This window comes from Pan troglodytes, chromosome 9, assembly GCF_028858775.2.
Source record: "Pan troglodytes isolate AG18354 chromosome 9, NHGRI_mPanTro3-v2.0_pri, whole genome shotgun sequence".
In the NCBI taxonomy this organism is placed as follows: Eukaryota; Metazoa; Chordata; class Mammalia; order Primates; family Hominidae; genus Pan; species Pan troglodytes.
The window spans coordinates 10,623,869-10,651,836 of record NC_072407.2 but is presented as its reverse complement, the minus strand read 5'-3'; the positions used below and the strand labels follow the sequence as shown (position 1 = coordinate 10,651,836).

Here is a 27,968-nt window from a genome sequence, read left to right as displayed (position 1 = left end):
GAGTGGAAAGGAGGAGGAGGCTGAGGAGAAGGGAAGAGAGAGGGACACTAGAGTCAGAGGAGGAGTATGTGGAGAAAGGACAGGGAGAAGGGTGCGCACGTGGAGAAAGAGGAGGGGGAAGATAGCATAGAAGGAAACCAGGCAGGGGGAGGAGAAGGGGCCTGGACATAGGCTATCACCTAAAGTACCGGCTGGGAGCCACATTGAGATAGAGGAAGTGGATCTTCTTCAGGTATCTCTCCGTCTTCAGAGCAGTCATCACCTGGCTATCCAGGAAGGAAGTCTCAGGTGAAAAGCCGGTGCTGCTCTTTTGGAAGGCCTTTTCCCTGGGAACTTCATAGTCAAGCTGAGACCTGTGTGACAGAAAATCAGGAGAGAAAAGGCAGAGTAAAAAGGTCAAGTACCTTAGAGGGAGGCCTTGCCACTGTTGGCTAGTGAAAGGAGGACTAGATCAGGTGCCTGAGGAGACCTGACGTGGCACTGTTGAGCCTGACTACCATCTATACTCAAAGATACCACATACTGGGCAAATACAGCGTATCATAGAACACAGTTAGGCAACAATATTGACACAAACATGTGTGTGAGCAACCTCTCCCTTTCTGATAAACAAATAATCATTCTGGATTGATTGGAATTACCATGAAGTCAGTATTACATAATACTGTGTACAAATAACGGGAAGACTTTATTTTCCCAACTCATTGCTCTGTAAGCCCACAGTACTGGATTTCCCCTCCCAGCTCAACCTTCTTGGCCTTTCAGATTTAATATCCTATCTTTGATTCCATTATACCTGCTTTCCAACCCTGAATGATCTCCATGCCTGTTACATTTTCTGCTCTTCCCCTACCATCACCCAACCTCTAGCTTCATATTCTTTCCTTTCCTGCCAAGATCCAATGGTGGCCCCCTCAAGCCTGCACCAATACACTCATCCTCTTACTCTTCTGCATTCTGGTCAACAAAATTGGTATGGAAATTAGTTACCAATAACTCAAAAGTGAATGACTAATAATTTTTAGTTGGGGTGACCTGAGAGCGCACACACACAAAAAACTCTGGAATGATTTAACTTAGACTTAGCCAGTCAGAATATACCAGTATCATTAACTGACCCAAACTTAGATCAACACAAGTTTCCCCAGGGATAACAGTGCAATCCTATTCTAGAATTCATATCAACAATATGGTTTATAACCTTTATACATATGTCCTTGATGAACTGTTGTGTTGGATCAGGACATCTTAAATGGTATAATTGCTCTTATAGGTTCATTTTCTCAGCAAAGTCCTATATTATATAGTATATTCAGAAGATCACAAAACCAAGGACATTTGCTCCTCTACGGGTTCCTGGTGTCCAATCAGCTGTGGGCTCATTCTGCCTGATGTCTTCACACAAGTCCTCAGACAGCTACCTCTTTCAGGCCTCTCAAACTGCTATCCCTAACCCCATGCAAGCCCTGCTGAGCTCCCAGTTCCATCCCATTCTCTGTCTCCTTCTCTGCCTGGAGAAAGCTGAAGTTTTTAGCCATTAGCCAATTCCCTCAACTTCAGTTGCCTTCCCCCACACTTATCTGTCCCCCGATTTCAGAGGAAGAGGTATCCTTTCTTCTCTGTAAGATTGATTCCTCCATCAGTGCTCTGGACCCCTTATTCTCTATGATATATTTTTAATCTACTCTTCTTCTTACTTTAGTCTATTTATTCATTTAGTCTACGAATATTTATTGAGCACCTACTTCTCAAGCACTGTGTTAAGGGATATAAACATCTCTCTATCAAAAAAAAAAAAAAATCCCTACCCAGACACCAAAATTCTTTCAAGCTGCTGCCCTGCTATTTGTCTTTTCCCTTCAAGCTAAGCTTCACAAAAAAAATCGTAAAATGCGATTTCCACTTCATCTTCCATTCACTCCTCAATGCACCACAATCTAGCTTCCTCCCCACAAAACTTAACCTCTTCCTTGTTACTACATCCAATGAACATTTTCATTCTTCTTACTTGTCTCATTTAACATGTAATACTACTGACTGCTCCCTCCTCCTTGAAACTCTGTTTGATGTTTTTGTTAATCTAATCTAGACCTGAACACTCCCCCCACATGCTTTCCCCCTAACTACACTCCCTCTCTCTCTCTCTCTCCCACCCGCAGAGAAGCAGCCAGGCAAAAGACAGTATTCTTTTGTTTTATAGCACTTATTACAATTTGTAATTATATTTTACTTGTTATCAACTTAACTATATCTCCCTAACTAAACTGTAATACCTCAAGTGAAGGGATTGAGTCTGTCTCATTCACTTCTTTATCCCTAGCAACTTGCAGATCCTAATAAATGTAGCTATCCAACACTTATTGAATGAATGAATGCCTGGCAAACCACTCCGGGAGAACGTAATGCAAATTAAGCCATATTAGCTAGACCTCAGAGGTTTACTGCCAGGTTCAAAGGGAGGGCAAAGAACTTGATCCCTTCCCAACATCTCAGCCCACGCCAATTCAGTCAAGTTCTCCCAGGAAAGGAAACTTGTACTCAAGGCACAGGGCAGCTCTTTGAAAAAGGAAAAGATTCCAATAGGGCCACCATAAATTTATGGCATTGGCCACCTCCCATTAGGGCCCCAGGAGCCTGCCTATCTATCTAACATTAGGCTTTAATGGAAAGACTTGACCCAGCCATAAACTTACAGCAAAAACTGAGGAAGCCAACCTTAATTAAAGGTAAAACTAGCCTTCTTCCCGAACAGTAAATGTGCCACAGACAGCTGCAAAGCATTGTCTAGAAAATGAGGCCAGAGGACAAGGAGAATTCCAAAACTAAAGTTAAAGAACTCTCTTGGGCACGGTGGCTTATGCCTGTAATCCCAGCATTTTGGGAGGCCGAGGTGAGCAGATCACTTGAGACCAGGAGTTGGAAACCTAGCCTGGTCAACATGGCGAAACACTGTCTCTACTGAAAATACAAAAATCAGCTGGGCGTGGTGGCATGAGCCTGTAATCCCAGCTACTCGGGAGGCTGAGGCAAAAGAATCGCTTGAACCTGTGAGGCAGAGGTTGCAGTGAGCCAAGGTCAGGCCACTGCACTCTAGCCTGGGCGACAGAGTGAGACTCTGTTTCAGAAAAGAAAAAAAAAAAAAAATCGAAAGTTAAAGAACGCTGAGAAGAGAAGGTCTCTGTAAGCATTCTGAAATCCTGTAGAGAGCTCTGATAGCCAGATATTTTAAAAAAGAAAACAATAGGGCCGGGCGCAGTGACTCACGCCTGTAATCCCAGCACTTTGGGAGGCAGAGGTGGGCGGATCATGAGGTCAGGAATTCGAGACCAGCCTGGCCAACATAGTGAAACTCCGTCTCTACTAAAAATATAAAAATTAGCTGAGTATGGTGGCACGTGCCTGTAGTCCCAGCTACTCAGGAGGCTGAGGCAGGAGAATCACTTGAACCCGGGAGGCGGAGGTTGCAGTGAACCGAGACCACGCCATTGCACTCCGGCCTGGGCGACAGAGTGAGACTCTATCTCAAAAAAGGAAAGAAAGAAAGAAAGAAAAAGAAAAAAAGAAACAAAAGAAAAACATATCACTCAAGGGACCAGAGTGCCCACACTGGCAGGGCAAGAAGAAGACTCTGGAAGGGTCAAAATGAAATTCTATCCAGTAGTGCTGCCAACTCCACTCTGCCTTGGAGCTGGTTTAAGTCACATAGACATGTGGGAAGCACACTCGGACACACATTCCTCAGGAGTACCTTGAGGGAAAGACCCAACATCCAGGAATCAACTCACGGTAGGCCCAGGCAATGTTCAGTGATTATGAATGAATTATAGAAAAATAATTAAGGAGACTTCTGGCATCATCTAAGAAAAAAATCTGGAAACTGAAAAGTCAAGCTGTTATTCTAAAGCTTTGGCTGCCTCATAGCTGACTTCTGATTTTCATTAATTTCTGTATTTCTCTATGGGGATTAAGACTAACACCACTGGGTTTATTTTGCAGAGAAAAAGGAAGAGGAAAGTAGCCTCACACTAGCTTTGTGTGGAGTTGGGCTAATCCCTGTGATAAACAGAGAGCTGGATCTAAACTTCCAAGTGATCCTAGAGGCACCCATAAAACAGCTCCTTTTTCTTCTCTGCTCAAGCCCTAGACTGAGTCCCTCACTTACCTGGTCTCTTTTCTTCCAACAGGCTCCTCCTCTGCATTGTCAGTGTCACTGCTTTCATACCGTACAGGGATGTCCGTTGCCAGTGCCAAGGGAAGGAGACTAAGTCCATCCAGCCACACAGCCTCTTCTAGGGCCACCTGAGCACCAACAATGCCCAGGCAGCGCTGTAGCTCGGGCAGTGTCAATGGTCGCAGCCAGGTGGCCAGCTCCTCCTTTACTTGCTGCCTGCTCCACTGGGCCTGCACAAAAGGGCAAGCTGGGCATGGGGGCCTGTGATGGAGCCTCCGCTTCTGGGGACAGCAGTCAGCATGGGAAGCACTGTCTAACAAAGAGCTGTCTGGAGGAAAGGCCTGGACAATGGCACCTAGCAGGTCCAGATGGAGGTGGGTTTGGACCCAGGGTGCCCAGCAGTACAGCTGCTCCAGGAAGGGCAGCAAATCAAGGTGGCCAACTAGCAACTCACGATATGGAGGCAGTAGACCCAGTACTGCATGAAGATAGCGCCAAGCTGCAGGGCTACTGTCCTGCAACACAGCTGAGAACAGAGTTCGGAGCTCAGCTAGCAGGAGTTCCAGCACTGTGGGCTGCTCTGACTCAGTCACTGGCTTCACGAACTGCCTCTGTTTCTGCTGGCAGGCCAAGGGCTGTTCTTTGCTGTCCAAGACACATATGGAGTGCCAAGACTTAAGGGAATCAGATGATGTCTCATCAGAAGACAAACCTACCCTCCTCTCCTCTGGGACCATGAGGAGCTGGGCATTCAACTGCTGTCGAAGTGACCTTGCCCATAGCTCAGGCTCCAACTGCCAGTTCCAGGATGTCAGATGCCGGGCCTCACCTGCATGGGCCAGCCCAGCAGAGGGGCCAGAGAAGGGACCTCAGGCTCTGAGCAGGGGATGGTCAGAGTCAATGGGGTTAGGAGGAAGAAAGGACCTGGGACAGGGAAATAGATGGAGCTACAGAGCAGAGCCAGACCAGCAGAGAGCCTTTCCTGAGACCCTCAGGCCCTCCCTACTGCTTCCCCAAAGACTCTGGTAAGGAGCAGGCCTAAGACAGACGTAAGAGCCCTCCTTGCAGAAGAGTTCCTTCTTACCTCCCAGTACCCTGTCCCCCTCACCTGGCCTAGGGGGGTTAGGAGGCAAGGCAAGGGAAGAGAGCCCGATCTGCTGATGAGGTTTCATTGAAGAGTGCCTGCTGGAGCAGTGAATGAACTTAGAGTTGAGTTCCAGTCTGAGGCTCACCCTAATCATAGCCACCCATACACGGAGAGACTCGCACACAGACGTGCAATCACCTGAAGAGGCAAACTGACACACCGACAGAGCTCACTCTGAACCTCGGTCACAGCAAGGAATCTGCACTCGAGCTGGCGATCGCCTGAAAAACGGGTTAACAGGTCGTCACTCAAAGGCAGCAGAGCCCCAGTCCCATGACGTCTTCGCCCACAGGCTAAGGAGGTCGTGAAGACAGAAAGCCGAGGAGCAGGCACAGCAAATGATGGTCAGGATGCAGGTAGGGGAAGACGTTAAGAGGCAAAGGAGGGGGCTGGGAGAGCGGGGAAGAGGAGGCGGACTCTGTGGGAGGGGGTCCTGAGCGCAGGGGCGAGAGCGGGTCCTAGGGAACAAAGAGAAATGGATCCGGAGCCGAGGACTCACCCGCAGCTCCACCCGCACCCAGCTGTTAGAACCGTTACAAGATTCCAGAAGGACCGAGTCTTTGCCAGGAGCATCCGGGGGAGCCAGAAAGAGGAGGGGCCAGGGTCCGATATGGGCGGAGCCGAGAGGGCAGAGCCCAAGCCTGGAGGGGCAGAACTAGGTTCAACCTGTGGGCTAAGGCTTGCCTGGGACAGGGACCTGTAGAGGACCAGGCGGGGTCTGAACTGCACGTGCAGTACGGTTGACTCGGGAGACTAGCAATCCAGAGGGTGTCCTAAGCAGGTGTTTATATCCATTCGCTGAGTATCTAAACTAGTGCCAGGTCTTTGGTATGTCTTTGGTACTTCCCCATCCCCACCCCCAACGTATCCATCTACCCTATCCCACCTCCCCAAAAGAAGCCCGAATAAAACAAAATCCTTGATCTCAAGGAGCTCAACATCTATTTGGCACGGGGGGAGGGGGATTTTTTGGGGAAGGGCTTATGGAGGGGCTAATTTTTTAAAATTAAGTTGAATGAGGCCGGGCGCGGTGGCTCATGCCTGTAATCCCAGCATTCTGGGAGGCCGAGGCGGGTGGATCACGAGGTCAGGAGATCGAGACCATCCTGGCTAACACGGTGAAACCCTGTCCCTACTAAAAATACAAAAAAATTAGCCGAGCGTGGCGGTGGGCGCCTGTAGTCCCAGCTACTGGGGAGGCTGAGGCAGGAGAATGGCGTGAACCCGGGAGGCGGAGCTTGCAGTGAGCAGAGATCGCGCCACTGCACTCCAGCCTGGGCGACAGAGGGAGACTGTATCTCAACAAAAAAAAAAAAAAAAAAAAAAGTTGATGATTAAAATAAAAAAAGAAATTCAGCCCACCTCTCCTCTGAAATCAGATTAGTATATCCAACTGCCTACTTAATATCTCCACCTGGAGAGCTTATAGGTATCTCAAACTTAAAATGTCCAAAAGCAGGCTCCTAACCACCCTTTCCCCACCAAAGAAATGCTGCTCCTTTCACTGTCTTTCCCACCTCAGTCAATGGCAAATCCATTCTTTCTGGTTTCTCACACCAAAACCTTGGAGTCAGCTTTGAGACCTCTTCCAAACCCCTTCTTTCTCTTCCCCTCTTCTTTTTCCCTTTCTCTTTCTCTCTCTCCCCCTCCCTCCATAAGGAATCCTTCAGGAAATTCTGCTGGTTGTGCCTTCAGAATATATCCAGAATCCAACTATTTCCCACCATCTTAAGTACTACAACCTTGGTCTAAGCTGCTATCATTTCTCACCTGGGTTTTTCACAGCCTCTGAACTGTTCTCCTTGCCTCAGATCCTTCTCATGCTTCTCACCATTGCCCCTACGATCCATTCTTTTTAGAGCAGCCAGTGATCCTTTTCAAATATAGGTAGATCCTATCACTCCTCTGCTCAAAGCTCACTAATGCCCCCTCATCTAATTCCTTCAGCTGAAGGCCAAAGTCCTATCATGGCCTACAAATTGCTGATAACTGCCTGCTACCTCTGTAGGCTTCTCTCTTCACATTCACACTCTACTACTGCTGTGCCTGAATCACACCAGCCATACCCCCACCTCACAGACTACACACAAGCTGTGCTGTCTGCTTGTGTATCAGTTAGGAGATTCACAAGTTATGACTCTTATTTATTTATTTTTTTGTAGAGACAGGGTCTCACTATGTTGCCCAGGCTGGTCTCGAGCCTCTGGCCTCTAGCAATCCTCCCACCTCACCCCTAAAGTGCTGGGATTACAGGCGCGAGCTATTATGCCCGGCTGTGATGGTTAATTTTATTTGTCAATTTGACTGAGCTAAGAGATGCTCAGATAGCTGGTAAAGCATTATTTCTGGGTGTGTCTTTGAGGGTATTCCTGGAAGAGATTAGTATTTGAATAGGTAGACTAAGTAAAGATCATCCTCACCGATGTGGATGGGCATTGTACAATCTGTTGCCTAAACAGAATTTAAACAGGCAGCTGGTGGACTTGCTGTTTTAGCTGAGACATTCATCTTCTGTCCGTGGACATCAGTGCTCCTGGTTCTCAGGCCTTCAAACTTGGATTGAATTCCACCACCAGATTTCCTGGTTCTCTAGTTTGTAGACAGCAGATTGTGGGACTTCTCAGCCTATCAGTTCTGTTTCTCTGGAGAACCCCCACTAACGTGCAAGTTTTCTGGAGCTGCATAACAAGTTATTACAAACTAAGCAGCTTAAAAACCACCTATGTAGTATCTCACAGTTCTGTAGATCAGATGTCCAGCATGACTTTACTGGATTCTCTGCTCAGGGTATCATAAGCCTGAAGTCAACATGTTGATGGGGCTACTCATCTGGTGGCTCTAGGGGGTGGGGGGTGTGGGGGGATCCACTTCCAAGCTATTATTGTTGTTGGCAAGATTCAGTTTCTTGCAGTTCTAAGACTGATGTCCCTGTTTTCTTCATGGCCATTAGCCAGGAGCCACTCTCAGGTCCTAGAGGCCACCTGTCTTCCTTGACATGTGGTTCCTCCATTTTCAAGCCAACAACAGTGCCTCTAACCCTTCTCATGCTTCACACTTTTCTGATGTCCCCTTCTGCAACCATAAAGAAAACACTCTGCTTTTAAAGGGCTCATGTGACTCATGTGACTAGATCAGGCCCACCCAGACAATCGCTCTTACAGTCAACTATGCCATATATTATAACCTTCTCACATAAGTAAAATTTGTCACATTCACAGTCCCATGGAATATGCAACGTATACTAGGGAGATATATACTAGAGAGCAGGAAATCTCAGAGACAGTGGTCCCCAACCTTTTTGGCACCATGGACCAGTGTAGTGGAAGACAATTTTTCCACGGACCAGGGGAGGGGTTAACGGTTTCAGGATGATTCAAATGCATTACATTTATTGTGAGCTTTACTTATTTTACTATCACATTATAATATATAATAATTATACAACTCACCATAATGTAGAATGAGTGGGAGCCCTGAGCTTGTTTTCCTGCAACTAGACAATCCGATCTAGGGGTGATGGGAGACAGTGACAGATCATCAGACATTAGAGTCTCATAAGGAGCATGCCACCTAGCATGTGCTATTCACAATAGGGTTCATGCTCCTATGAGAATCTAATGCCACCAATGATCTGACAAGAGGCAGAGCTCAGGTAGTAATGTGAGCGATGGAGAGTGGCTGTAAATACAGATGAAGCTTCACCTGCTCACCCACCACTCACCTCCTGCTGTGTAGCCTGGTTCCTAACAGGCCATGACTGGTACCAGTCTGTGGCCCGGGGGTTGGGGACCCCTGATCTAAAACTTCTACCTACCACACAAATGCTGTAATAAAAAGACCCAAAATATCATGGCTTAAACATGATAGTTTATTTTTTTCTCTCACATAACCATCCAAATATAAGTACTCTGAGGCTACCACGGTAGCCTTCAGTTGTTCTGCCTTCTCCAAGGAAGTACTCCTCATCTTTAAGGTCCAAAATAATTTACCACCATGTGTGCCACGTCCCATCCCAACTAGTGAGATGGAGGGAAAAGGAAAGGAGAAGGCATACCCTTTCTTTTAAGGGCACAGCCTGGCAACTGCACACATCAATCACATGACCAAGCCTAGCTGTAAGGAAAGCTACAAAATCTAATCTTTATTTTCAGTGGTCATATGCCAACAGAAAATTTAGAGGTTCTTTACATAAAGAAAGGAGACAATGGATACTAGAGGACCACTAGTGGTTTACACAACTAGTTGAACAGTAGAAGAGTGAACACTTCTTCAAGATGCTCTCAAGGCTTACTCTCTCAATTCTCTGCTCAAATGTCACCTTATTAGTGAGTTCTTCCCTAACTGCCCAACAGAAAATAGCAACTCTCTCCCCAACATCCTTATCCTCTTTACTTGCATTACTTCTCTCCACAGCACTTATTACCACTTCATATAAATACTTATTTATTTCCTATTTCCCCTGACTAGAAATATAAGCTCCATGGTAGCAGAGATTCTGATTGCTGCCTACTCTATCCCCAGCTCCTATACTAGGCACCATGAGTACATGATCAGAAAATATTCATGGAAAATAATACATAAATGTATAACAATCTTCATTTGTGAGTAAGAAGATGGGCTCTGGAATCAGACTGCCTGGATTGAAATCCTAACTTCATCACTTACTAGTCATGGGATATTTTACCTCAGTTTCACTTTTTGAAAATGAAGATAATAATGTCTACCTTATAGTATTGTGAGGATTAAGTGAATTAATGCACACAAAATGCTTTAGAATAGAGCCTGGTAAGTAGTAGACATTTGATATAATTGTTAAGTGTTTAGTTGTTATTAATTTTGACATAACGGTGAACAAGACAAAGGATTCAGTGAGGGCATGAATAAAGAGCATGGACAACTCTTTCATAAAAGGGCAAGGAACGGTACCTGAGTCACAATAGTCCTTAAAGTTTAAGGCCTTGAAACAAGAAAAAGGTGGGTGCGGTGTCTCATTCCTGTAATCCCAAAACTTTGGGAGACTGAGGTGGAAGGATCACTTGAGCCCATGAGGTTAAGGCTGCAGTGAGCCGTGTTCACACCACCACACTCCAGCCTGGGCAACAGAGCAAGACCCTGTCTCAAAAAACAAAAACAACAAAAAAAACACCATCAAAGCTCTTCAGACAAAGACAGAAAGGAATTCAGTTCAGCAAGCTCTGCTGAACCCTCAACACTGCCTAAAACTCTGTTTCTTTTGTCAGTTCACTCTTCCATTCCGGGCAATCAGTATTTCAAACCTCTTGTACTCTCTCATCTTCCATTTCCTTCTGCTTTATTCTCAGATGATGACTTTACCTTCTATTTAAAAAAAAGGAGATGCTGTATTATCAATCAGCATTCTCCAGAGAATCAGAATCAATAAGATATATACATTCATATAAAGACATATATTTTAAGAAATTGGCTAACACATGTGTGGGAGCTGGTAAATCCAAAATCTGTAGGGCAGGCTGGCATGATGGAAACTCATGCAGAAGTTAATGATGCAGTCTTATTTTTTCCTCTTAACTTTTTTAAATTTTTATTTTTTTAGAGACAAAACCTCACTCTGTTGCCCAGGCTGGAGTACAGATCATAGCTCACTGCAACCTTGAACTCCTGAACTCAAGCAATCTTTCCATCTTGGCCTCCCAAAGCATTCGGATTACAGGTGTGAACCACTGCACCTGGCCCGATGCTGCAGTCTTGAGGCAGAATTTCTTCTCTGAGAAACCTCAGTTTTACTCTGAAGGCTTTCAACAGACCCACATTATCAAGAGTAATCTCCTTTATTTAAAGTCAATTAAGTGTACATGTTAGCCATACCTATAAAAATGCCTTCACAGTAACACCCAAATTAGTGTTTGATTAAATAACTGGGTACTATAGCCTAGCCAAGTTGACACACAAAACTAACCATCACATGCTATTTAAAAGGAATTCTCTCAATCTCCAAATGCTAAATTTTAAAATCATTTAGATCTGCTCTTATCCATTCCTCCCTCCTTACTGTTACCAATTAGAGATGCTCTTTCTCTCTCTAAAGGCAAGTTCTATACATTTGCCCTGGGACTATTCTTGCCTCCTTTCACTCAACAAATATTTATTGAGTATCAACTGCATCAGGCACTGTTTTCAGTGTTTGGTTATATCAGTGTACAAAACAGAAACAGTGACAGAAATTCCTGAGTTATGGACCTTACATTCAAGTGGGAGGGACAGATAATAAAGAATAAAATGACACTTTGGGAGGCTGAGGCGGGCGGATCACGAGGTCAGGAGATCGAGACCATCCTGGCTAACACAGTGAAACCCCGTCTCTACTAAAAATACAAAAAACTAGCCGGCAGTGGTAGTGGGCGCCTGTAGTCCCAGCTACTTGGGAGGCTGAGGCAGGAGAATCGCTTGAACCTGGGAGGTGGAGGTTGTAGTGAGCTGAGATCACGCCACTGCACTCCAGTCTGGGCAACAGAGCGAGACTTCATCTCAAAAAAAAAAAAAAAAAAAGAATAAAATGAATAAACTACATAGCATGTGAGAAGTGATACGTGTTATGGAAAAAAACAAAGCAAAGAGAATCAGGAATGTCTAAGGGAGCATGGGTTACCATTTTAAATAGGATAATCAGAGTAAGCCTGAATAAAAAGGTGACATCTGAGCAAGGACTTGAAAGGAGGACAGACCTTCTCCCTATCTTTTGTCTGGTTTATTTTATTATTTTGAGACAGGGTCTTGCTCTGTCACCCAGGCGGGAGGGCAGTGAGGTGATCATGGCTCACTGCAGTCTTGATCTCCCGAGATCAAGCAATCCTCACACCTCAGCCTCCCAAGTAGCTGGGACTACAGGCATGTGCCACCACGCCCAGCATATTTTGGTTTTCGTGTTTTTTTTTTTTTTTTTTTTTTTTGTAGATATGGGGTCTCACTATGTTCCCCAGGCTGGTCTCGAACTCCTGGGCTCAAGCAATCCTCCCGCCTTGGCCTCCCAAAGTGCTGGGATTATAGGTGTGAGTCACCATGCCAGGCCTGTCTGGTTAATTTTAATTCATCCTTTGGGTCTCAGCTTCAAAATCACTTCCAGTGAAGCTCTCCTTCATCCCTCAAACAGAAAAAGTTTGCACTTCTGTATGTTTCCATTACAAGATGCATTTCTTCTTTATAACATTCATCACAGTTGTGATTACTGGTCCTATATTAACCTTCACAGAACTACGTTAAGTTTCAAGAGAACACGGATTGAACGTTCTTGTTCAGCTCTGTATCTGCAGGGCTTAAGCTAAAATTGGTAAAAGCAGTCACTCAAATATCTGTGGAATATGTGAATATATAGATGAATGTGGGGCATACCCAGAAAAGGAAAAACAGAATCTCTATTACATGTAACTAAACTAATTCCTAACTAATCAAAAGGGGTCTAGACTCAAGACAAAAAGCTATTAGGAAGCACTCTGTTGAGCCCCTGTGTCTCCATGCTGGAGCTGCAGGGACTCCTTTTTTAAAAATTAAATAAAAAAAATTTTTTAAGTGTAACAACAACAAAAGCTGTTAGGAGACTGCTGCTGTAATCTGTATAAGAGCTGATAAAATTTTAAGGGGCCGGGCGCAGTGGCTCACACCTGCAATCCCAGCACTTTGGGAAGCTGAGGCGGTTGGATTAACCTGAGGTCAGGAGTTTGAGACCAGCCCGACCAACAAGGTGAAACCCTATCTCTACTAAAAATACAAAAATTAGCTAGGTGTGGTGATGGGCACCTGTAATCCCAGCTGCTTGGGAGGCATCAGGCAGGAGACTCGCCGAGGAGAGGTGGAGGTTGCAGTGAGCAGAGATTGCATCATTGCACACCAGCCTGGGCAGAGCGAGACTCCATCTTAAAAAAAAAAAAAAAGCTGATAAAAGTTTGGTTAAGGTAATAACAATGAAGATGGACAGAAGGAAAATGGTTTAAGAGATATTTAAGCAGAACTATAGGACTTAGAAATTAGGTGGAAACTAGAATGGCAGAGTGATTTGCTCCAGATGGGGCCTTTTAGATGTTGACTGATCTGTGACTATTAAGGGTAGAAGATAACACCTACTGAGATTTTGGGTGAAAAACATCTTTAAATCATTGGAAAAACGTCAAAGGTTAGATGTGCAGGTTCACTTCTGTCTCTTCTGATAAAAAAGCCTTTCTCTTAGTTAATAGTAAATTGAGCTGGGAGGAGATTCAAAGATGCTCATTCAACAAATATTTGTTGAGCACACATTATATGCCAAGCACTGTGATAAGGATACAATGGTGAGCAATACAGACATGGACTCTGACTTTATGAGGTATATAATGAAACACCATTAAAAGCACTACACACCGGCTGCTTGCTTTGCTCCATGCCTCCCTGATGAAGCCGCCATCATAGCTGCCGCCAAGCCTGCCACCACCACCTCTGAGCAGAAGATGGCTGTGCCACCCAAGTATGCCAATCTTGGCAAATCTGCCAGGAATGTCTTCAACAAGGGCTACGGATATGGCCTAATAAACCTTTTGAAAACAAAATCTGAGAATGCATTGGAATTTGAAAGCTTAGGCTCAGCCAACACTGAAATCACCAAAGTGACAGGCAGTCTGGAGACCAAGTACAGATGGACTGAGTACGGCCTGATGTTTATGAAGTGAAACACACAACACACCAGGACTGAGATTACTGTGGAAGATCATCTTGCAAGTGGACTGAAGCTGACCCTCAATTCACCCTTGTCACCTAATACTGGGGGAAAAATGCTAAAATCAACACCAGGTACAAGCAGGAGCACATCAACCTGGGCTGTAACCTGGATTTTGACATCACTGGACCTTCCATCTGGGGCGCTCTGGTGCTGGGTTACAAGGGTTGACTGGCTGGCTAACAGATAAATTTTGAGACTGCAAAATCCTGAGTGACCCAGAGCAACTCTGCAGTTGGTTACAAGTCTGAATTCCAACTTCACACTAACGTAAATAATGGGACAGTTTGGCGGCTCCATTTACCAGAAGGTGAGTAAGAAGTTGGAGACCACTGTCAATTTCACCTGGACAGCAGGAAACAATAACACTAATACGGTTTGTCTGTGTCCCCACCCAAATCTAATCTTGAATTGTAGCTCCCATAATTCCCACGTGTGTGGGACCGACCTGGTGGGAGATAATTGAATCATGGGGGCAGTTTCCCCATACTGTTCTCATGGTAGTGAATGTCTCACGGGATCTGATGGTTTTATAAGGGGAAACTCCTTTCACTTGGCTTTCATTTTCTCTCCTGCCTGCCACCATGTAAGATGTGCCTTTCGCCTTCCCCCACAATGGTGAGGCCTCTCCAGCCACGTGGAACTGTGTGAGTCCATTAAACCTTTTCCTTTATAAATTACCCAGTCCCAAGGTATATCTTTACTAGCAGTGTGAAAACAGACTAATACAAACACTCACTTTGGAATACCCAAGTATCTGATCAACCCTGACACCTGCTTCTGGCTAAGTGAACAACTCTAGCCTAACAGGTTTAGAATACACTGAGACCCTAAAGCCAGGTATCCAAATGACACTGTCAGCTCTCCTGGATGGCAAGAATAACAATGCCAGTGGTTACACGCTAGGTCTGGAACTGAAATTTTGAGCATAAATACTGTACAACTGTTTACTTTTACATTATTTTGCAGCACAGCTACCTTCAGAATTTAATGTATCTTCTACTGTATGTCTGGGATGCAAGCATTGCTAAATGTTAGACTTACAGGCTAAATATGTTAATTTCCAGGCTAAAGATAATTCAGCTTTAAAGTGTTACTCTTTCAGAGGCAGAGAAGAAACCCAATTCCAAAAAAGGTCCTTTCAGCTATAGACTTGGAGAAGGAACTTGGTGGCCCCTCTAGAGAAGCCAGGTTTCTTTTTTATCTAGAAATGACTGCACATGGAAGCTGATAATATGTAGGCATTTTGTAAATTCATATTGAGTAAATGAATGAATTTATGACTTCCTGAGAATTGAACCTTGGTTTCCTAACCCTAATTAATGAGAGGCTTGTTGCTTGATGGTGTGTGCAAACTCACTTGAAAGGGACTCTTTTAGACAGATCTTCATGACCTGTTTCCACCCCAGTTAATCATCACCTATTTTACACCAAAAGGTCTGCAGGGTGTGGTAACTGTTTCTTTTCTGCCATTCTGGGGTGGAGAGGGTGGATATGATGAAGCCAATAATTCAGGACTTAATTCCTTCTCATGCTGTGGTTTTGTGCCCCTCCACCAGAATATGAAATAGCTTCCAGGAGTTCTGGATATAAGCTTGGAAGAATCACATGGTGACAACACTCAGAATCTAAATTGGACTTCCGTTGTATTCTCACCACTCAATTTATTTTTTAGCAGTTTAATGGGTGTATTTTAGAGCCTTCCATTTTGTGTGAATTTAGATCCTCCCCTTCAAATGCTGTAATTAACATCATTCAAAGTAAAACTTGAAAAATATATTGAAAAAAGTGTGATACACCAAAAGCATGAGGAATTATGGGAGCTGGAGTCTGGGGAAGAGTTCTTTGAGGAAATAGTAACTAGGATCTCAAGAATGAGAAGTAGATAAAGGGGGAAAGCATTGTAAGCCAGGAAACAGCACATACAAAGGCCTTGAGATGAAACAGTACATGACAATTTAGAGAAAGTGAAAGAAGGCCAGTGTGGCCAGAGCACAGAGGGAAAGAGTGAAGTGTGATTTGAATAAATTCAGCAAATAGTATTGACAGTCCATTGTTTGATAGTTACTGATAAGATAAAGCTGGAAGTAGTCACAGGCTGGATCATGCAGGGCCTTGTAGGTCATATTTAGAATTTCAGTTTTTATCCTAAGAATGGGAAGCTCTTGCAAAGTTTAAGCATTAGTTTGCATTTTATGGCTTATGAGTGAAGAACAGATTGAAGGGATACAAAAGTGGGTATAGGAAGCAGCAGCAACTGCAGTAATCCTGGTGGGAGATTATGGTGAAGGTGGAGAGAGGGGCAGTGAGAATCAAGGGATATTTAGAAATGTAAACTGATAAGATTTGGCAATTGAGTGATAGAAAAAGGCAAATGCCTTCTAGCTTCTCCAACTGGATGAGTACCAGGCATAGGATAGTTTATTAGGAAACATGTTGAGTTTGGGATGTTTTTGAGATACTTAAGTGGAGATGTCAAATAGCTTGGAGGAGATCTGGAAGTCATCAGTAACTAAAGTTCAGAGTGGGGATGAAACTGTCCTAGGAAAATTAGAGTGAGAAGAACAGAACCTAGAGAAACTTTCAGATTTAAAGGCTGGGAGGAGGATGAGCCTGCAAAGGAGGCTAAGCAGCTGTGGTCAAAGAGGTAGTAGTAAAACCATGAAAGTAGAATCAGACACCAATGGAAGAATATCAATGATAAGAAACTAGAAAATTATACCAAATGCTACTGAGAAGTGAGGTAGTGAGGACTGGGAAATAACCACTGGATTGAAGGATAGGAAGGTGATCACCACCGTGACCTTGGCAAGAACCATTTCAATAGAATGATGGTTGCAGAAGTCAAAATGGACTCGGTTGAGGAATGAAAATGGGAAATGACTTGTAAAATGGAGAGGCCCAAACTATCCAACTGTTTTGAGAAGTTTAACTGTAAAGTAGAGAAGATAGAAGTGTAACTGGAGGGGAAATGAGGTATGAAGTGGTTTATTAACAGGAGAATCTTTAGCATGTTTAAACACTGATGAGAATAATTCAGTAAAGTGGAAGTCAAAGATCCTCCAAGATGGAAGGACTAAGATTCCGAGCACAGAATAGGCACTGGCTTTAGACAGATGTATGCTTGCCTTGTTTAGACAAAAGAGAAAGAATGATGCATATGTGTGGGTAAATAAGTTGTAGGATGTTGAGAGAATGACCGATAGCTTCTACTTTTGTCTATGAGGTAAGAAATAGTTACTTGCATAAAGTGAAGATAATGGTGCGGGGGAGTGATAAAAGATTTAAGAATGTTGGTTTGAAATAGTCATTGCAGGGAAAAGTTAAAAATGACTAGAAAAATCTAGTAGGACTATGGGGCTGAGACTACATTTGAAGCTGATAACCATGGATTCATAGTGATATAAATCTGCTCCACAGTTGTTTCCTTGGGTGGCATTTAGCTGTCCAAATGCAGGTACAGACAAGTATCATTTTATTTAAGGGTTCAAAAAGAGACGAAAGGCAAGGAAATTCAGCCTATTGCACGAAAACCACTAGTTTAAGCTATACAGGAATCTAAAGAAGGAAGGGACTAATGGAAAGCAGAAGCATTGGCTGCAGTGAAATCAGAGAATGATAGAGGGAATAGTTCAATAAACCAAGTGGAAGGAATATGGTCAATAAATAAGATGCAAGTATTTTGAAGATGGAGCAATTTGAGGTGATGATAATGGCCAAGATATGACAAACGGAGTGAGTGGCCAAGACAGAGTGGAAATCATCAGAGATTGGGCCAAATAACTAGGAGACAAAACACCAAATGAATTGTCTATGTAAATGTTAAAATATCAAGGAGTGGATAGGAAGACCAAGGGCTAGCTATTTAAAGTAGCAGGAGAGTAGTAGTAAATGAGAGTGGTAGACAAGTAATCAGAGGGTTGTATGGATGAACAGCCTCAAAAGAATGAGGCTTTGCAAAGGAGTGGGCAGTTCTGAAGCCACAATGGCAGGAACAACAAAGTATCTCCAACGTTTACATTTATGATAACATGATAAAGCTTGTCAACATTTATTCTTTAGTGTTGTGCTTGGAACATCACATTGCTCCGATTATGCCAATGGCTATCACTTTATGGTAAAACCTGAGGAAGACCAGATTATGGAAGGTAAAGTGGTAGGAATAAGGTTTTTCTCCTGAACACTGAACATATTTATAAACAGGAAAGAACCAGGACAAGAGATTGAAATTTTAAGAAAGGGATTAAGAGATGGGTCAGACTGAGGGACATTTGTTTTTTCATGCCTAGAGGCAGGTTAAGTACAGATAGAAGCTCTCAAAGTTCAAAGAGCAAAGGCTTTAGAATCAGACAGATCTATGCTCCTAGCTCTTCTTTAGCAATTACTATTGTGTGACATGGAAGGACGGGAAGCACAGATAATTCACAATGGAAGTTTATTGCAAGGATACACACAAATGTTGATGTGGAAGGGTCCTCCCACCAGCAGCACAGTATCACAGGTCCCATCCTCCTATCTTCTGGAAGTTAAGAAGTTCAAACCTGTTTTACTTGCATTTATATTTCCCAAGGACAGAGTGCCACCCTGTGGGTAAGGCCCTAGTCAGCAACTTTTACCTTCCTAACAAACTTTGCTGTTCAAGAGATAGCAGCTAAAGGGGGCAAAAAACATGATTGGAACCACTTTTCTCAATAAGAAACTTTGTATAGGCCGGCCGTGGTGGCTCACACCTGTAATCCCAGCACTTTTGGAGGCCGAGGCGGGCGGATCACAAGGTCAGGAGTTCAAGACCAGCTGACTAATATAGTGAAACCCCGTCTCTACTTAAAATACAAAAACAAAATTAGCTGGGCGTGGTGGCGCATGCCTGTAATCCCAGCTAGTCGAGAGGCTGAGGCAGGAGAACTGCTTGAACCCGGGTGGCGGAGGTTGCAGTGAGCCTAGATCGCTCCACTGCACTCCAGCCTGGGTGACACAGCGAGACTCTGTCTCAAAAAAAAAAAAGAAGCTGTGTATAAATGTTTGCACGAAATCTGCAGAATGTGCCTTCTGGCACATTCTGGATTCTTGCTTCCTCATCTGTTAAGTGAGGTTAATACCTCTTACTTATAGTTGTTGTAAAGATTAATATAAAGCATGACATCTACCAAAATCAGAACCTACACAAAGTGGGCGCTCAATAAATACTATCTTAAGAGGCAGCCTGCTGTGTAAAATGAACATGGACTTTAAAGTCAGATCTGCACTTTAATACCGGGTCTGCTACTTGAGAATTTCAATTTTCTGCTCTGTAGATAGGATAGAACATCTGCTTTGTAGGTAGTTGTAAGAAGTTTTAAAATTATTACTGTGGAAACCAATGTCTAAGAGCTTCAATTTCTCTAAAAAAGGAAACAGGGTCACCTGATGAGGGTGGGGTATGGGATTAAGGACAGCAGTAGAGGTGTAAAATAACTGCCATGGTAATTAGAGAAGGAAATGGACCAGGAACCCATAAAGGTGTGTGTTGGTGTGACTGCGTGTTGGTGTGAGGTTGGAGGCCTTGAATATTTAGTGGCATTCATTACACAACTGTTTTTCTCTAGCAGTTTGAATGAAGGAATGGAAAAGACAGAATAAGTGGAATGATACAAAAAGATGGCCAATGGTGGCAAGAAAATGGGGTGATGGAATGATATGCTATCCAGGCCGCTGAAGACAGAAGTAAATTACACAAAGTTGGGGGGCGGGGGAGGCAATAATGAGAAAAGAATGGAGAGGCTGGAATTAGAAATCACAGAATGTACTCAATGGGACCAATGTGGGGCAGATGACAGAAAGCTGGATTTAGGAGTTTCTAGACGAGCAGTGAAACATTAACGTAGCATTAAAGAAGTCCCGAAGATTTAGTTTTATCCCTTTTTATCATAACCATTGCCATCTACTTCTCCCTTCAGTTTCTCTTCCTCGGATTTGGCTGCATTGCAGAATATGGTCCCCAGCTCTCTCCCTTCCTGATTGCCCGTGAAGACAACCACACAGACCTTTGTTCAAAGGTTTTACTGCTCATCCTGAGAAGACTGTACATACTAAGAAAGTAACAACCTGGGGAAATGGCTGAAGTTCCAAAAGACTCCAGACTTCTCACAGGTTTCATCTCTCTTCTGTGGCCACTAACTTCTCAAGGAGGCAGTGCCCAAAAGCCCTGTGGTTTTTTGATCCGTTGTACTTCGATAGCTCCTCCTTCCCCTAGATCCAGCAGAACTCTAGACATATAAGACATAGTTCGCAAAACAACAGTTATGAACCAACAAATACTTGGCTCACGGTTATGAGCCACTGAAGTCAGTCAGACTTAAGGACAACTAGACAGAGCTCCCATTTTCTGTCATCTGGGCAGGAACCAATCTCCTGTTGTATAAAATGACCTTCTGGTACTTTCTGGAATCTTGCTTCCTCATCTGTTAAGTGAGGCTAATACCGCTTACTCATAGTTTTGTTGTGAAGATGAACTAAGAGCATGACATATTACCCGTTTTAAAATTGTACACACAGACCCTGCTTTAACCAGATGCCTGCCAATGCTCAGGTTTTCCTTCTACATATAGAAAACAATTTCTCAGCTGCCAGGGCTGAAGCCAGCAGATATGCACTAAACGACAGAACAACGGATTGTGCCAATAAAGTAGGCAGAGCTTCCTTGCCCAGAATATAAATCAAACTGAGTAAAAACTGGGTATATTGGCTCCAGGAAAAGGAGCAAGGACACCCAGCTTTCAGGCAACCTCGAATTCTCTCTGTTTAGGATTCACCAACCCCAAGGTCCACTGGGTCCTTCAATCTGAGGGTCCATCCAGGGCCTTCCCTCCTGGGGTTGGGGATGGCTAGCTGCCTGATGGAGAGACCCCAGGCTGTTCAGCAGCAACGCCTGGCACAGCCGAGGCAGCCTCGTAGTCTGCGATGCGGCGCTGTACCAGGGCAGGCATGAGCTGCACGTAAGCGGCCATGAGGCGGTGGTTGGAATGGATCAGCTTCCCAGCACAGTTGTGCAGACAGGCCTCCTAGAAGGAAGATAGGGTTTAAGTGGAGGATAAAGGTGCCCTGTCGGGTCCGCCTCCTTTCTTCCCCATGCCCAGCCTAGGGGTGAGGGTCGTGGGAAGGCCAGGGCCAGAGGTACGGGAAGTGGGGTGAGGAGGGAAGCAGTCTACCGCTAAACTCTTCTTGCAGCGTAACCTCCCTACACAGTTCCCCACCTCCTCAGCGTCCAGAGCTCGGTGGTGCAAGCTGGGCACACAGCGCTGGAAGCAGAGTTCTGTCATCCGATTGTAGACCAACAGGAAGTCACGCAGCTGAGAGAAAAGGGGGACCACAAACTCAGCGATAAGGGCCCCACACTTCTAGTCAAGGTCGCGCCGCCCAAAGTTTCCCAGGCCCGCGCGCCATAGCCCGAAGTTTCCAGCCCTCAAATCCCTGGCCCTGTGGGGTTCCCGCGATGTGTGCAGGAATGCGAGCTGAACGTCTGGCCTCGAAACGACTTAGTTCTCACTTACGTTTCTCAGTTGCTGTTGCTGCTGCTGCTGCTGCTCCATCACGCCACCGGCGCATGCCCTACGCCACTTCCGTTTCAGCTTCTCGGTGCCGCCCCGGAAGTAACCTCTCGCTGACCTCGAGAGCTAGCTCGAGTATCGCCTGCCCTGGCTGCGACGTCAGCTCCGCCCTTATAATCTGCGACGTGGCCGGCTTCTTCTGCCCGGAGAGGACGTCATTTCCGCCGAGTCCCTGACCTGCTGCTAGGATCGCGACGGGAACTGGAGCCCGAGGTCCCCGCGCGGCCCGGGCCTGGCGCCCTGAGGGGAAGAGCGGCCCGGCCCGAGGTGAGAGGAACATGCTTGGGCGACGGGAAGTTGAACGCACAAACCTGTCCAGAGGGCAAGATGCCCCGAGCCCCGGGGAAGGATGAGGACACACCTGATGTCCAGGTGTATGGGGGTGGGGGCGGGGACTCACACACCTGGGAGACAGAACTGACTGTGGAAGGGTCACCGATATCCTGGGAGAGAGAGGCTTTTACCAGAGACTGGGAACATACACCAACTGATCTAACTAAGGCCTGGTGGGGAGGGCCCGAGGAAGACGAGGTGTATGAGACGGAGGAGGGGAGACCCCCTGAAGGAAGGGGGAAGAAACGCTAAAGGAATGTGAAAGGCCAAGCAATGGAGAACAAACCTGAATAGGGGGGTGAAGACCTGAGCCCTGGAAAGGGTTCATCTCCTGCTCAGCATAAACACGCCTGCATGGAGATAAGTTCTAAGAGAGCAGACTTTCCCTCTTCACTGTTGTATTTTCATTGTCACAAATAGTGCCTGACACATAGTAGGCACTCACTAAATGTCTGCTGAATGAGTGTAGAAATAATCACCAGAGTCCTGGTGAAGTTGGGGGCTTGTGAGAAGACACCGTGCTTTGGTGTGCCTGTGTACAAATGTGCGTTTTGGAGGGGAGAAATACATATATCTGAAGAAAGGAATGATGGCCAAACGCTGGGACACTCAAACCCTGGGACAGCCTTTAAAGAAATGACAGAGGAGGCCTCCTTCTTCTAGAGTGCTGGCCAGTGTCCAGAACTTCTGTGTTGGGCTTTGCAGGGTGCTGGGGTGGAGAGTTTTACTCCAATACCTTTCCTAGCCATGACGGACGGGATCCTAGGGAAGGCAGCCACAATGGAGATCCCTATCCACGGGAACGGCGAAGCCAGGCAGCTTCCTGAAGATGATGGGCTGGAGCAGGTGCTTCTGTTTGATTCTTCTAATTGTTTCAATTTAGGAATCCAATTTATAAATCCTAGGTTCTCACCCTCCATTCCAGTAGCCTTCCCCTGACTTATCTGACTCCCTTCATTCTTTATACTTATCATTTTGATTCTGTGCAGACTTCCCTTGTGTACTATCTTTATGATGCTTGAATCCAAACTTGTTCCCACCTCCAAAATGCTTCTGCAGCCCCTATGTTCCTGAAGCAACCCCTCTTCTCTGGCCTATAGGACCTCCAGCAGGTGATGGTGTCAGGACCCAACCTCAATGAAACCAGCATTGTGTCTGGTGGCTATGGGGGCTCTGGTGATGGACTCATCCCCACAGGTATGAATGTTCAGAAACAGGAATCTTGGGTGGAGGAGGGGACAGGAATGGTTTGGGGAAGCATAGGATATCTCTAGGAAAGCTTGAATTATGTCTGGAGATCTTGGGAACTTCTGCTTGTAGGAACCCCATGGACTCTCCTCAGCCCAAAAGCAACTCCCAGCATTGTCCATCCATTTCCCTTTTGCCACTTAGCCCCTGAAATGGCTCATTTGTCCTTTCCCTGCCACCACCTGAGTCAAGACCTACTTCACAGGAATGCCCCCGCTCTACAGCTTGAGGCTGAGTTGGAACTTTGTGAGGCTTCTCAGAATTTTTAGATTCTAAAGTTTAGAGGAACAAACAGCCCTGAATCTCACACTAAGATTCCACATGGGAATGCAACCAGGTTTCTTGTTATCATGACCCACCATCCTTGACTCCTGCTGCCCCCAAACTCAGTGTATTTTCTTCTGTTTCCTCTGCCCCTGTACACCAACAACTCCCTGCAAACCCCTCCACTAACCCCCAAGGAGGCCATATGTATATCAGGATTTGGTTCTCACCATGCAAGGTCCGAGTTCCTCCTAGTAAGCAGGAGCATCCAGTTGTCTCTAGCGTCTCCTTCAGGGAAGTCAATTTCATGTGCTGGAAGAGAAGTATGGGTGGGACCACAGAGGTGTCTGGTGTATCTGAGAGAGGCTGGTGTCAGAGAACTTGATCCTTTAGGGTCTGGCCGCCATCCATCTCACAGCACCACTCCTTCTGGCCCTGGAGATGAGGTGGCTCGGGGCATTGCTGGAGAAAAGTTTGACATCGTCAAGAAATGGGGCATCAACACCTATAAGGTAGGACTTAAGCACCTCTCCCTTCCCCAAAACTCCTTATGGGTACCTTTTTCCCTTTTCCTCGTGATCGTAATATCCCATCTGTGGCTGAGAGTAGGAGCCTGGGGGGTGCTGGGGTAGATACCTGTTGTGTGGGGAGGCTGTTAGGGTCTCTGATTTATTCCCCCATTTCCCAATCAGTGCACAAAGCAACTGTTATCAGAACGATTTGGTCGAGGCTCACGGACTGTGGACCTGGAGCTAGAGCTGCAGATTGAGTTGCTGCGTGAGACGAAGCGCAAGTATGAGAGTGTCCTGCAGCTGGGCCGGGCACTGACAGCCCATCTCTACAGCCTGCTGCAGACCCAGCATGCACTGGGTGATGCCTTTGCTGACCTCAGCCAGAAGTCCCCAGAGCTTCAGGTGCCTCACCCAGACCAAAGAGGGTGGGGGAACTGGGCATGGGCCCTCCCAGGCAGTCATTCCTCATCCTCCCTCCCTCCTGCAGCCCACAGGGAGAACCCCTTCAGGGTGGGCCCAGCCCTACCCCCAGCAGCACTCACCTGTGGAGGCAGCCTAAGGGTTTGTACAGAGGTCCAGAAGTTGGAGGGGGTGGGGGAGGGGGCACACTAGGTGCCTCACAAATAACCCCTCTCTGCATTGGGGAGAATGCCTTCAGTGCTCAGCCTAATCAGAGCCCCTCCCCTGCTTGCCACACTAGCTCTCAGACTGTTCTAGTCTTGTGAACTTACCCAAGAATGCCCACCACCCACATTCCTACCCCAGGTATCCCCAGGGTGATCCCACTAACTTTCCGGCTAAGAGAGCCTCGCTGGAGGCAGTCCTTGGTTGTTCCAGTTTTGCTGGCTGTGTCGTCCCCGGGGAGGAGGGGAATGAAGGGCTCTACAGCTTCAGTCAGGTAGGGAGTGTTATTCAAGGTCTGTTCCTCCCTTCTGCCCTCAGGAGGAATTTGGCTACAATGCAGAGACACAGAAACTACTATGCAAGAATGGGGAAACGCTGCTAGGAGCCGTGAACTTCTTTGTCTCTAGCATCAACACATTGGTCACCAAGACCATGGAAGACACGCTCATGACTGTGAAACAGTATGAGGCTGCCAGGTGTGGGCACTGGCAGGGCTTAGGGTTTGGGGAGTTGGCTGGTATGGGTGGAAATTTGGGCATTAGGGGCATAAGAATTCAGGAAGGAAAGGAGAGTATGTGTTGAGGATAAAGGGGTGGAGACCAGCCTTTATCACCCCCTCCCCAGGCTGGAATATGATGCCTACCGAACAGACTTAGAGGAGCTGAGTCTAGGCCCCCGGGATGCAGGGACACGTGGTCGACTTGAGAGTGCCCAGGCCACTTTCCAGGCCCATCGGGACAAGTATGAGAAGCTGCGGGGAGATGTGGCCATCAAGCTCAAGTTCCTGGAAGAAAACAAGGTGCCAACCCCACCCCCTTGACCCTAGCCCACCTTTCCATCTGTAACACTAACCTTCCCCTCAGACCCTCCCCATTATTGAATGAGGAAATGCAGCCTAGCTGGGGAGTAGAGTGTTCACCCCCTCAACCCCTGGGCCTTTCCAGATCACCCTCCCTCCAATTCCTGGCCCTTTCCTGTTGGAGGATTTGGCTGCTGGTCCCAGGAACATAACTGGGAAAAATCACCCCCTGAGCTGGGGTACCAAAACCCTAGGCCCACAAATCCAGTGAGGTTTCTTCCATCAGACCCTTCTCCTTTGACTCCCTGGGTAGAGTTCAGCCCCTACCCCAAAAGCACCATCAGAGCAGAGTCCTTGTGCCCCTGGTCTGTGCCTGGGCTCAGGCTCATAGACCCTCAAGAAGGGCGCCTGAGTCCAGCCTTAGCTGACCCTGCTGGACCCCCAGATCAAGGTGATGCACAAGCAGCTGCTGCTCTTCCACAATGCCGTGTCCGCCTACTTTGCTGGGAACCAGAAACAGCTGGAGCAGACCCTGCAGCAGTTCAACATCAAGCTGCGGCCTCCAGGAGCTGAGAAACCCTCCTGGCTAGAGGAGCAGTGAGCTGCTCCCAGCCCAACTTGGCTATCAAGAAAGACATTGGGAAGGGCAGCCCCAGGGTGTGGGAGATTGGACATGGTACATCCCTTGTCACTTGCCCTCTGGCTTGGGCTCCTTTTTCTGGCTGGGGCCTGACACCAGTTTTGCCCACATTGCTATGGTGGGAAGAGGGCCTGGAGGCCCAGAAGCTGCTGCCCTGTCTATCTTCCTGGCCACAGGGCTTCATTCCCAGATCTTTTCCTTCCACTTCACAGCCAACGGCTATGACAAAACCACTCCCTGGCCAATGGCATCACTCTTCAGGCTGGGGTGTGCTCCCTGACCAATGACAGAGCCTGAAAATGCCCTGTCAGCCAATGGCAGCTCTTCTCGGACTCCCCTGGGCCAATGATGTTGCGTCTAATACCCTTTGTCTCTCCTCTATGCGTGCCCATTGCAGAGAAGGGGACTGGGACCAAAGGGGTGGGGATAATGGGGAGCCCCATTGCTGGCCTTGCATCTGAATAGGCCTACCCTCACCCACCCACCCAGTTTAATTGTGCTTAGAGCCCAAGAAGATTGGGATCTAGCACTAGGAATAAACCTTTCATAAAAGCAGGCCCAGCGAGGTCAATTTGTCGGGGACTCTAGGAGGGTGGCCTGGGTGGAGACAAGCTCAGTCTAATCAAACACCAGAACCCTATCAAGTCAAAAGAGCTGGGGCCAGGCAGCTGAAGTCACAGGTTTCAGAGATGGTTTGAAGGCCCAATCTTCTCTCCCAGCCTCAGTTGGAGCCAAAGCTTTGTCCTTTAGCCAGCACCAAGATAGCTATGGATCTTAAGAGCACCAGATCCAGAGGGGGTTGGGTTTGCTGACCTTCATCATGCATTCATTCATACAGCAAATATTTACTGAGTGCTTTCATTTGCCAGGCACTGCGTTAGGCCCTGGGGAAACATCAGTGAATAAAACACGGTCCCTGCCCACAGTGCTTAGGGCCTACTGGGGGAAAGAAACAAGTAACCAGGCAACTACAAAACAGTGATAAGTATTAGGATACAGAAGTACAGAGGGCGCTGTGGGAGCACAAAGGAGGGGCATCTGGCATGGACTGGGGTGGAAATGGGGATGTCAGTTTGAAAGCTGAGACCTGGCCAGGTGCGGTGGCTCACTGCTGTAATCCCAGCACTTTGGGAGGCCGAGGCGGGCGGATCACCAGGTCAGGAGATCAAGACCATCCTGGCTAACACGGTGAAAACCCGTCTCTACTAAAAATGCAAAAAAATTAGCCCAGCACGGTGGCTGGCGCCTGTAGTCCTGTAGTCCCAGCTACTCGGGAGGCTGAGGCAGGAGAATGGTGTGAACCCGGGAGGCGGAGCTTGCAGTGGAGCCAAGATTGCGCCACTGCACTCCAGCCTGGGCAACAGAGCGGGACTCCATCTCAAAAAAAAAAAAAGCTGAGACCTGAAGGGTGAGTAGATGACAAACAGGCAGGGTAAAGGGAAGAGCATCCCAGGCAGAGAGGCTAGCATATAATGAAGGCTCTGAGTAGGAACTGGGAGGAATTACTTGGAATGAAAAATAAAGAGGGAGTGGCTAGATGAAGACTGCAGGCTGGTTAAGGACTTTTGCCCTCTGGAGAAGGAGCTGAGAAGTGTTTTAAGCAGAAATTTGACTGCATGGGAGAAGTATAGAGTTGAGAAAAGTAGTCCTCTGAGGCTTAAGATAGTGTCATCTAGACTCCAGTTCCCTCATCTTGGGTAGTATAGTAGCCCCAGCCCAAAACTGCAAGCATGATCCCCGTCTGGGTTTCCTTCACAAGCACTGGAGCATCCTGTGCTATGTGCTGAACTCAGGTGGATAAGAGGTTGAGGCGGTTCCCAAAGCTCCTGCTGCACCCAGGTGTTGAGCCTAAATCTGAACCTTGTGGAGAGGTCACAAGAAAGATCCCTAACAGCACTTTGGTTTAGTCAGGGCTAGGTGTCATC

The 27,968-nt window shown here is 46.5% G+C and overlaps 4 protein-coding genes and 1 pseudogene across 10 annotated transcripts in view; 3 read left to right on the top strand and 2 right to left on the bottom strand.

Moving 5' to 3' along the window:
- Nucleotides 1–4,276, top strand: part of RRP8 (ribosomal RNA processing 8) — a 105,386-nt gene extending 101,110 nt beyond the window's left edge. Inside the window, exon 8 of the transcript XR_008537959.2 lies at nucleotides 4,185–4,276. The gene's annotated coding sequence lies outside the window, so the exon portion shown is untranslated. The remainder of the gene's footprint in view (nucleotides 1–4,184) is intronic.
- DNHD1 (dynein heavy chain domain 1) overlaps nucleotides 1–5,412 on the bottom strand; it is a 74,380-nt gene extending 68,968 nt beyond the window's left edge. The window contains exons 1-3 of the mRNA XM_054661986.2: nucleotides 5,256–5,412; nucleotides 4,163–5,000; nucleotides 180–353 (exon numbers count right to left, since the gene is read on the bottom strand). Of these exons, the coding sequence (XP_054517961.2) occupies nucleotides 180–353; nucleotides 4,163–5,000; nucleotides 5,256–5,412 (1,169 nt within the window). The remainder of the gene's footprint in view (nucleotides 1–179; nucleotides 354–4,162; nucleotides 5,001–5,255) is intronic.
- TIMM10B (translocase of inner mitochondrial membrane 10B) lies at nucleotides 335–21,675 on the bottom strand. Of its 4 annotated transcripts, none has more exons than XM_063782615.1 (4): nucleotides 21,567–21,675; nucleotides 21,270–21,365; nucleotides 20,833–21,077; nucleotides 335–353 (listed from the first exon to the last, which is right to left on the bottom strand). In XM_063782615.1, exons 1-3 carry the CDS (start codon nucleotides 21,603–21,605, stop codon nucleotides 20,901–20,903), a joined length of 312 nt encoding a protein of 103 aa, XP_063638685.1. In that variant the 5' UTR covers nucleotides 21,606–21,675; the 3' UTR covers nucleotides 335–353; nucleotides 20,833–20,900.
- On the top strand, nucleotides 12,126–15,087 carry LOC748917 (voltage-dependent anion-selective channel protein 1-like; annotated as a pseudogene).
- ARFIP2 (ADP ribosylation factor interacting protein 2) lies at nucleotides 21,576–26,598 on the top strand. Of its 4 annotated transcripts, none has more exons than XM_003951815.4 (8): nucleotides 21,576–21,890; nucleotides 22,702–22,802; nucleotides 23,057–23,153; nucleotides 23,862–23,980; nucleotides 24,161–24,382; nucleotides 24,923–25,080; nucleotides 25,229–25,403; nucleotides 25,849–26,598. In XM_003951815.4, exons 2-8 carry the CDS (start codon nucleotides 22,704–22,706, stop codon nucleotides 26,002–26,004), a joined length of 1,026 nt encoding a protein of 341 aa, XP_003951864.2. In that variant the 5' UTR covers nucleotides 21,576–21,890; nucleotides 22,702–22,703; the 3' UTR covers nucleotides 26,005–26,598. The 4 variants fall into 4 exon arrangements, with proteins under 4 accessions (XP_003951864.2, XP_063638778.1, XP_063638777.1 ...); XM_063782708.1 differs by having other exon boundaries at nucleotides 22,662–22,802; XM_063782707.1 differs by having other exon boundaries at nucleotides 21,781–21,890; nucleotides 23,666–23,980.
- Nucleotides 26,599–27,968: the final 1,370 nt, after the last annotated feature.

Coding starts and splice junctions, on each gene's coding strand:
- TIMM10B (XM_063782615.1), bottom strand. CDS start 21,605: ATGGAGCAGCAGCAGCAGCAGCAACAGCAACTGAGAAAC. Junction 21,366..21,566: donor AGCAACAGCAACTGAGAAAC/GTAAGTGAGAAC, acceptor CTTTTCTCTCAG/CTGCGTGACTTCCTGTTGGT. Junction 21,078..21,269: donor GAGCTCTGGACGCTGAGGAG/GTGGGGAACTGT, acceptor TCTTCCTTCTAG/GAGGCCTGTCTGCACAACTG.
- ARFIP2 (XM_063782707.1), top strand. CDS start 23,094: ATGAAACCAGCATTGTGTCTGGTGGCTATGGGGGCTCTGGTGATGGAC. Junction 23,154..23,665: donor TGATGGACTCATCCCCACAG/GTATGAATGTTC, acceptor CTAACCCCCAAG/GAGGCCATATGTATATCAGG. Junction 25,404..25,848: donor AGTTCCTGGAAGAAAACAAG/GTGCCAACCCCA, acceptor CTGGACCCCCAG/ATCAAGGTGATGCACAAGCA.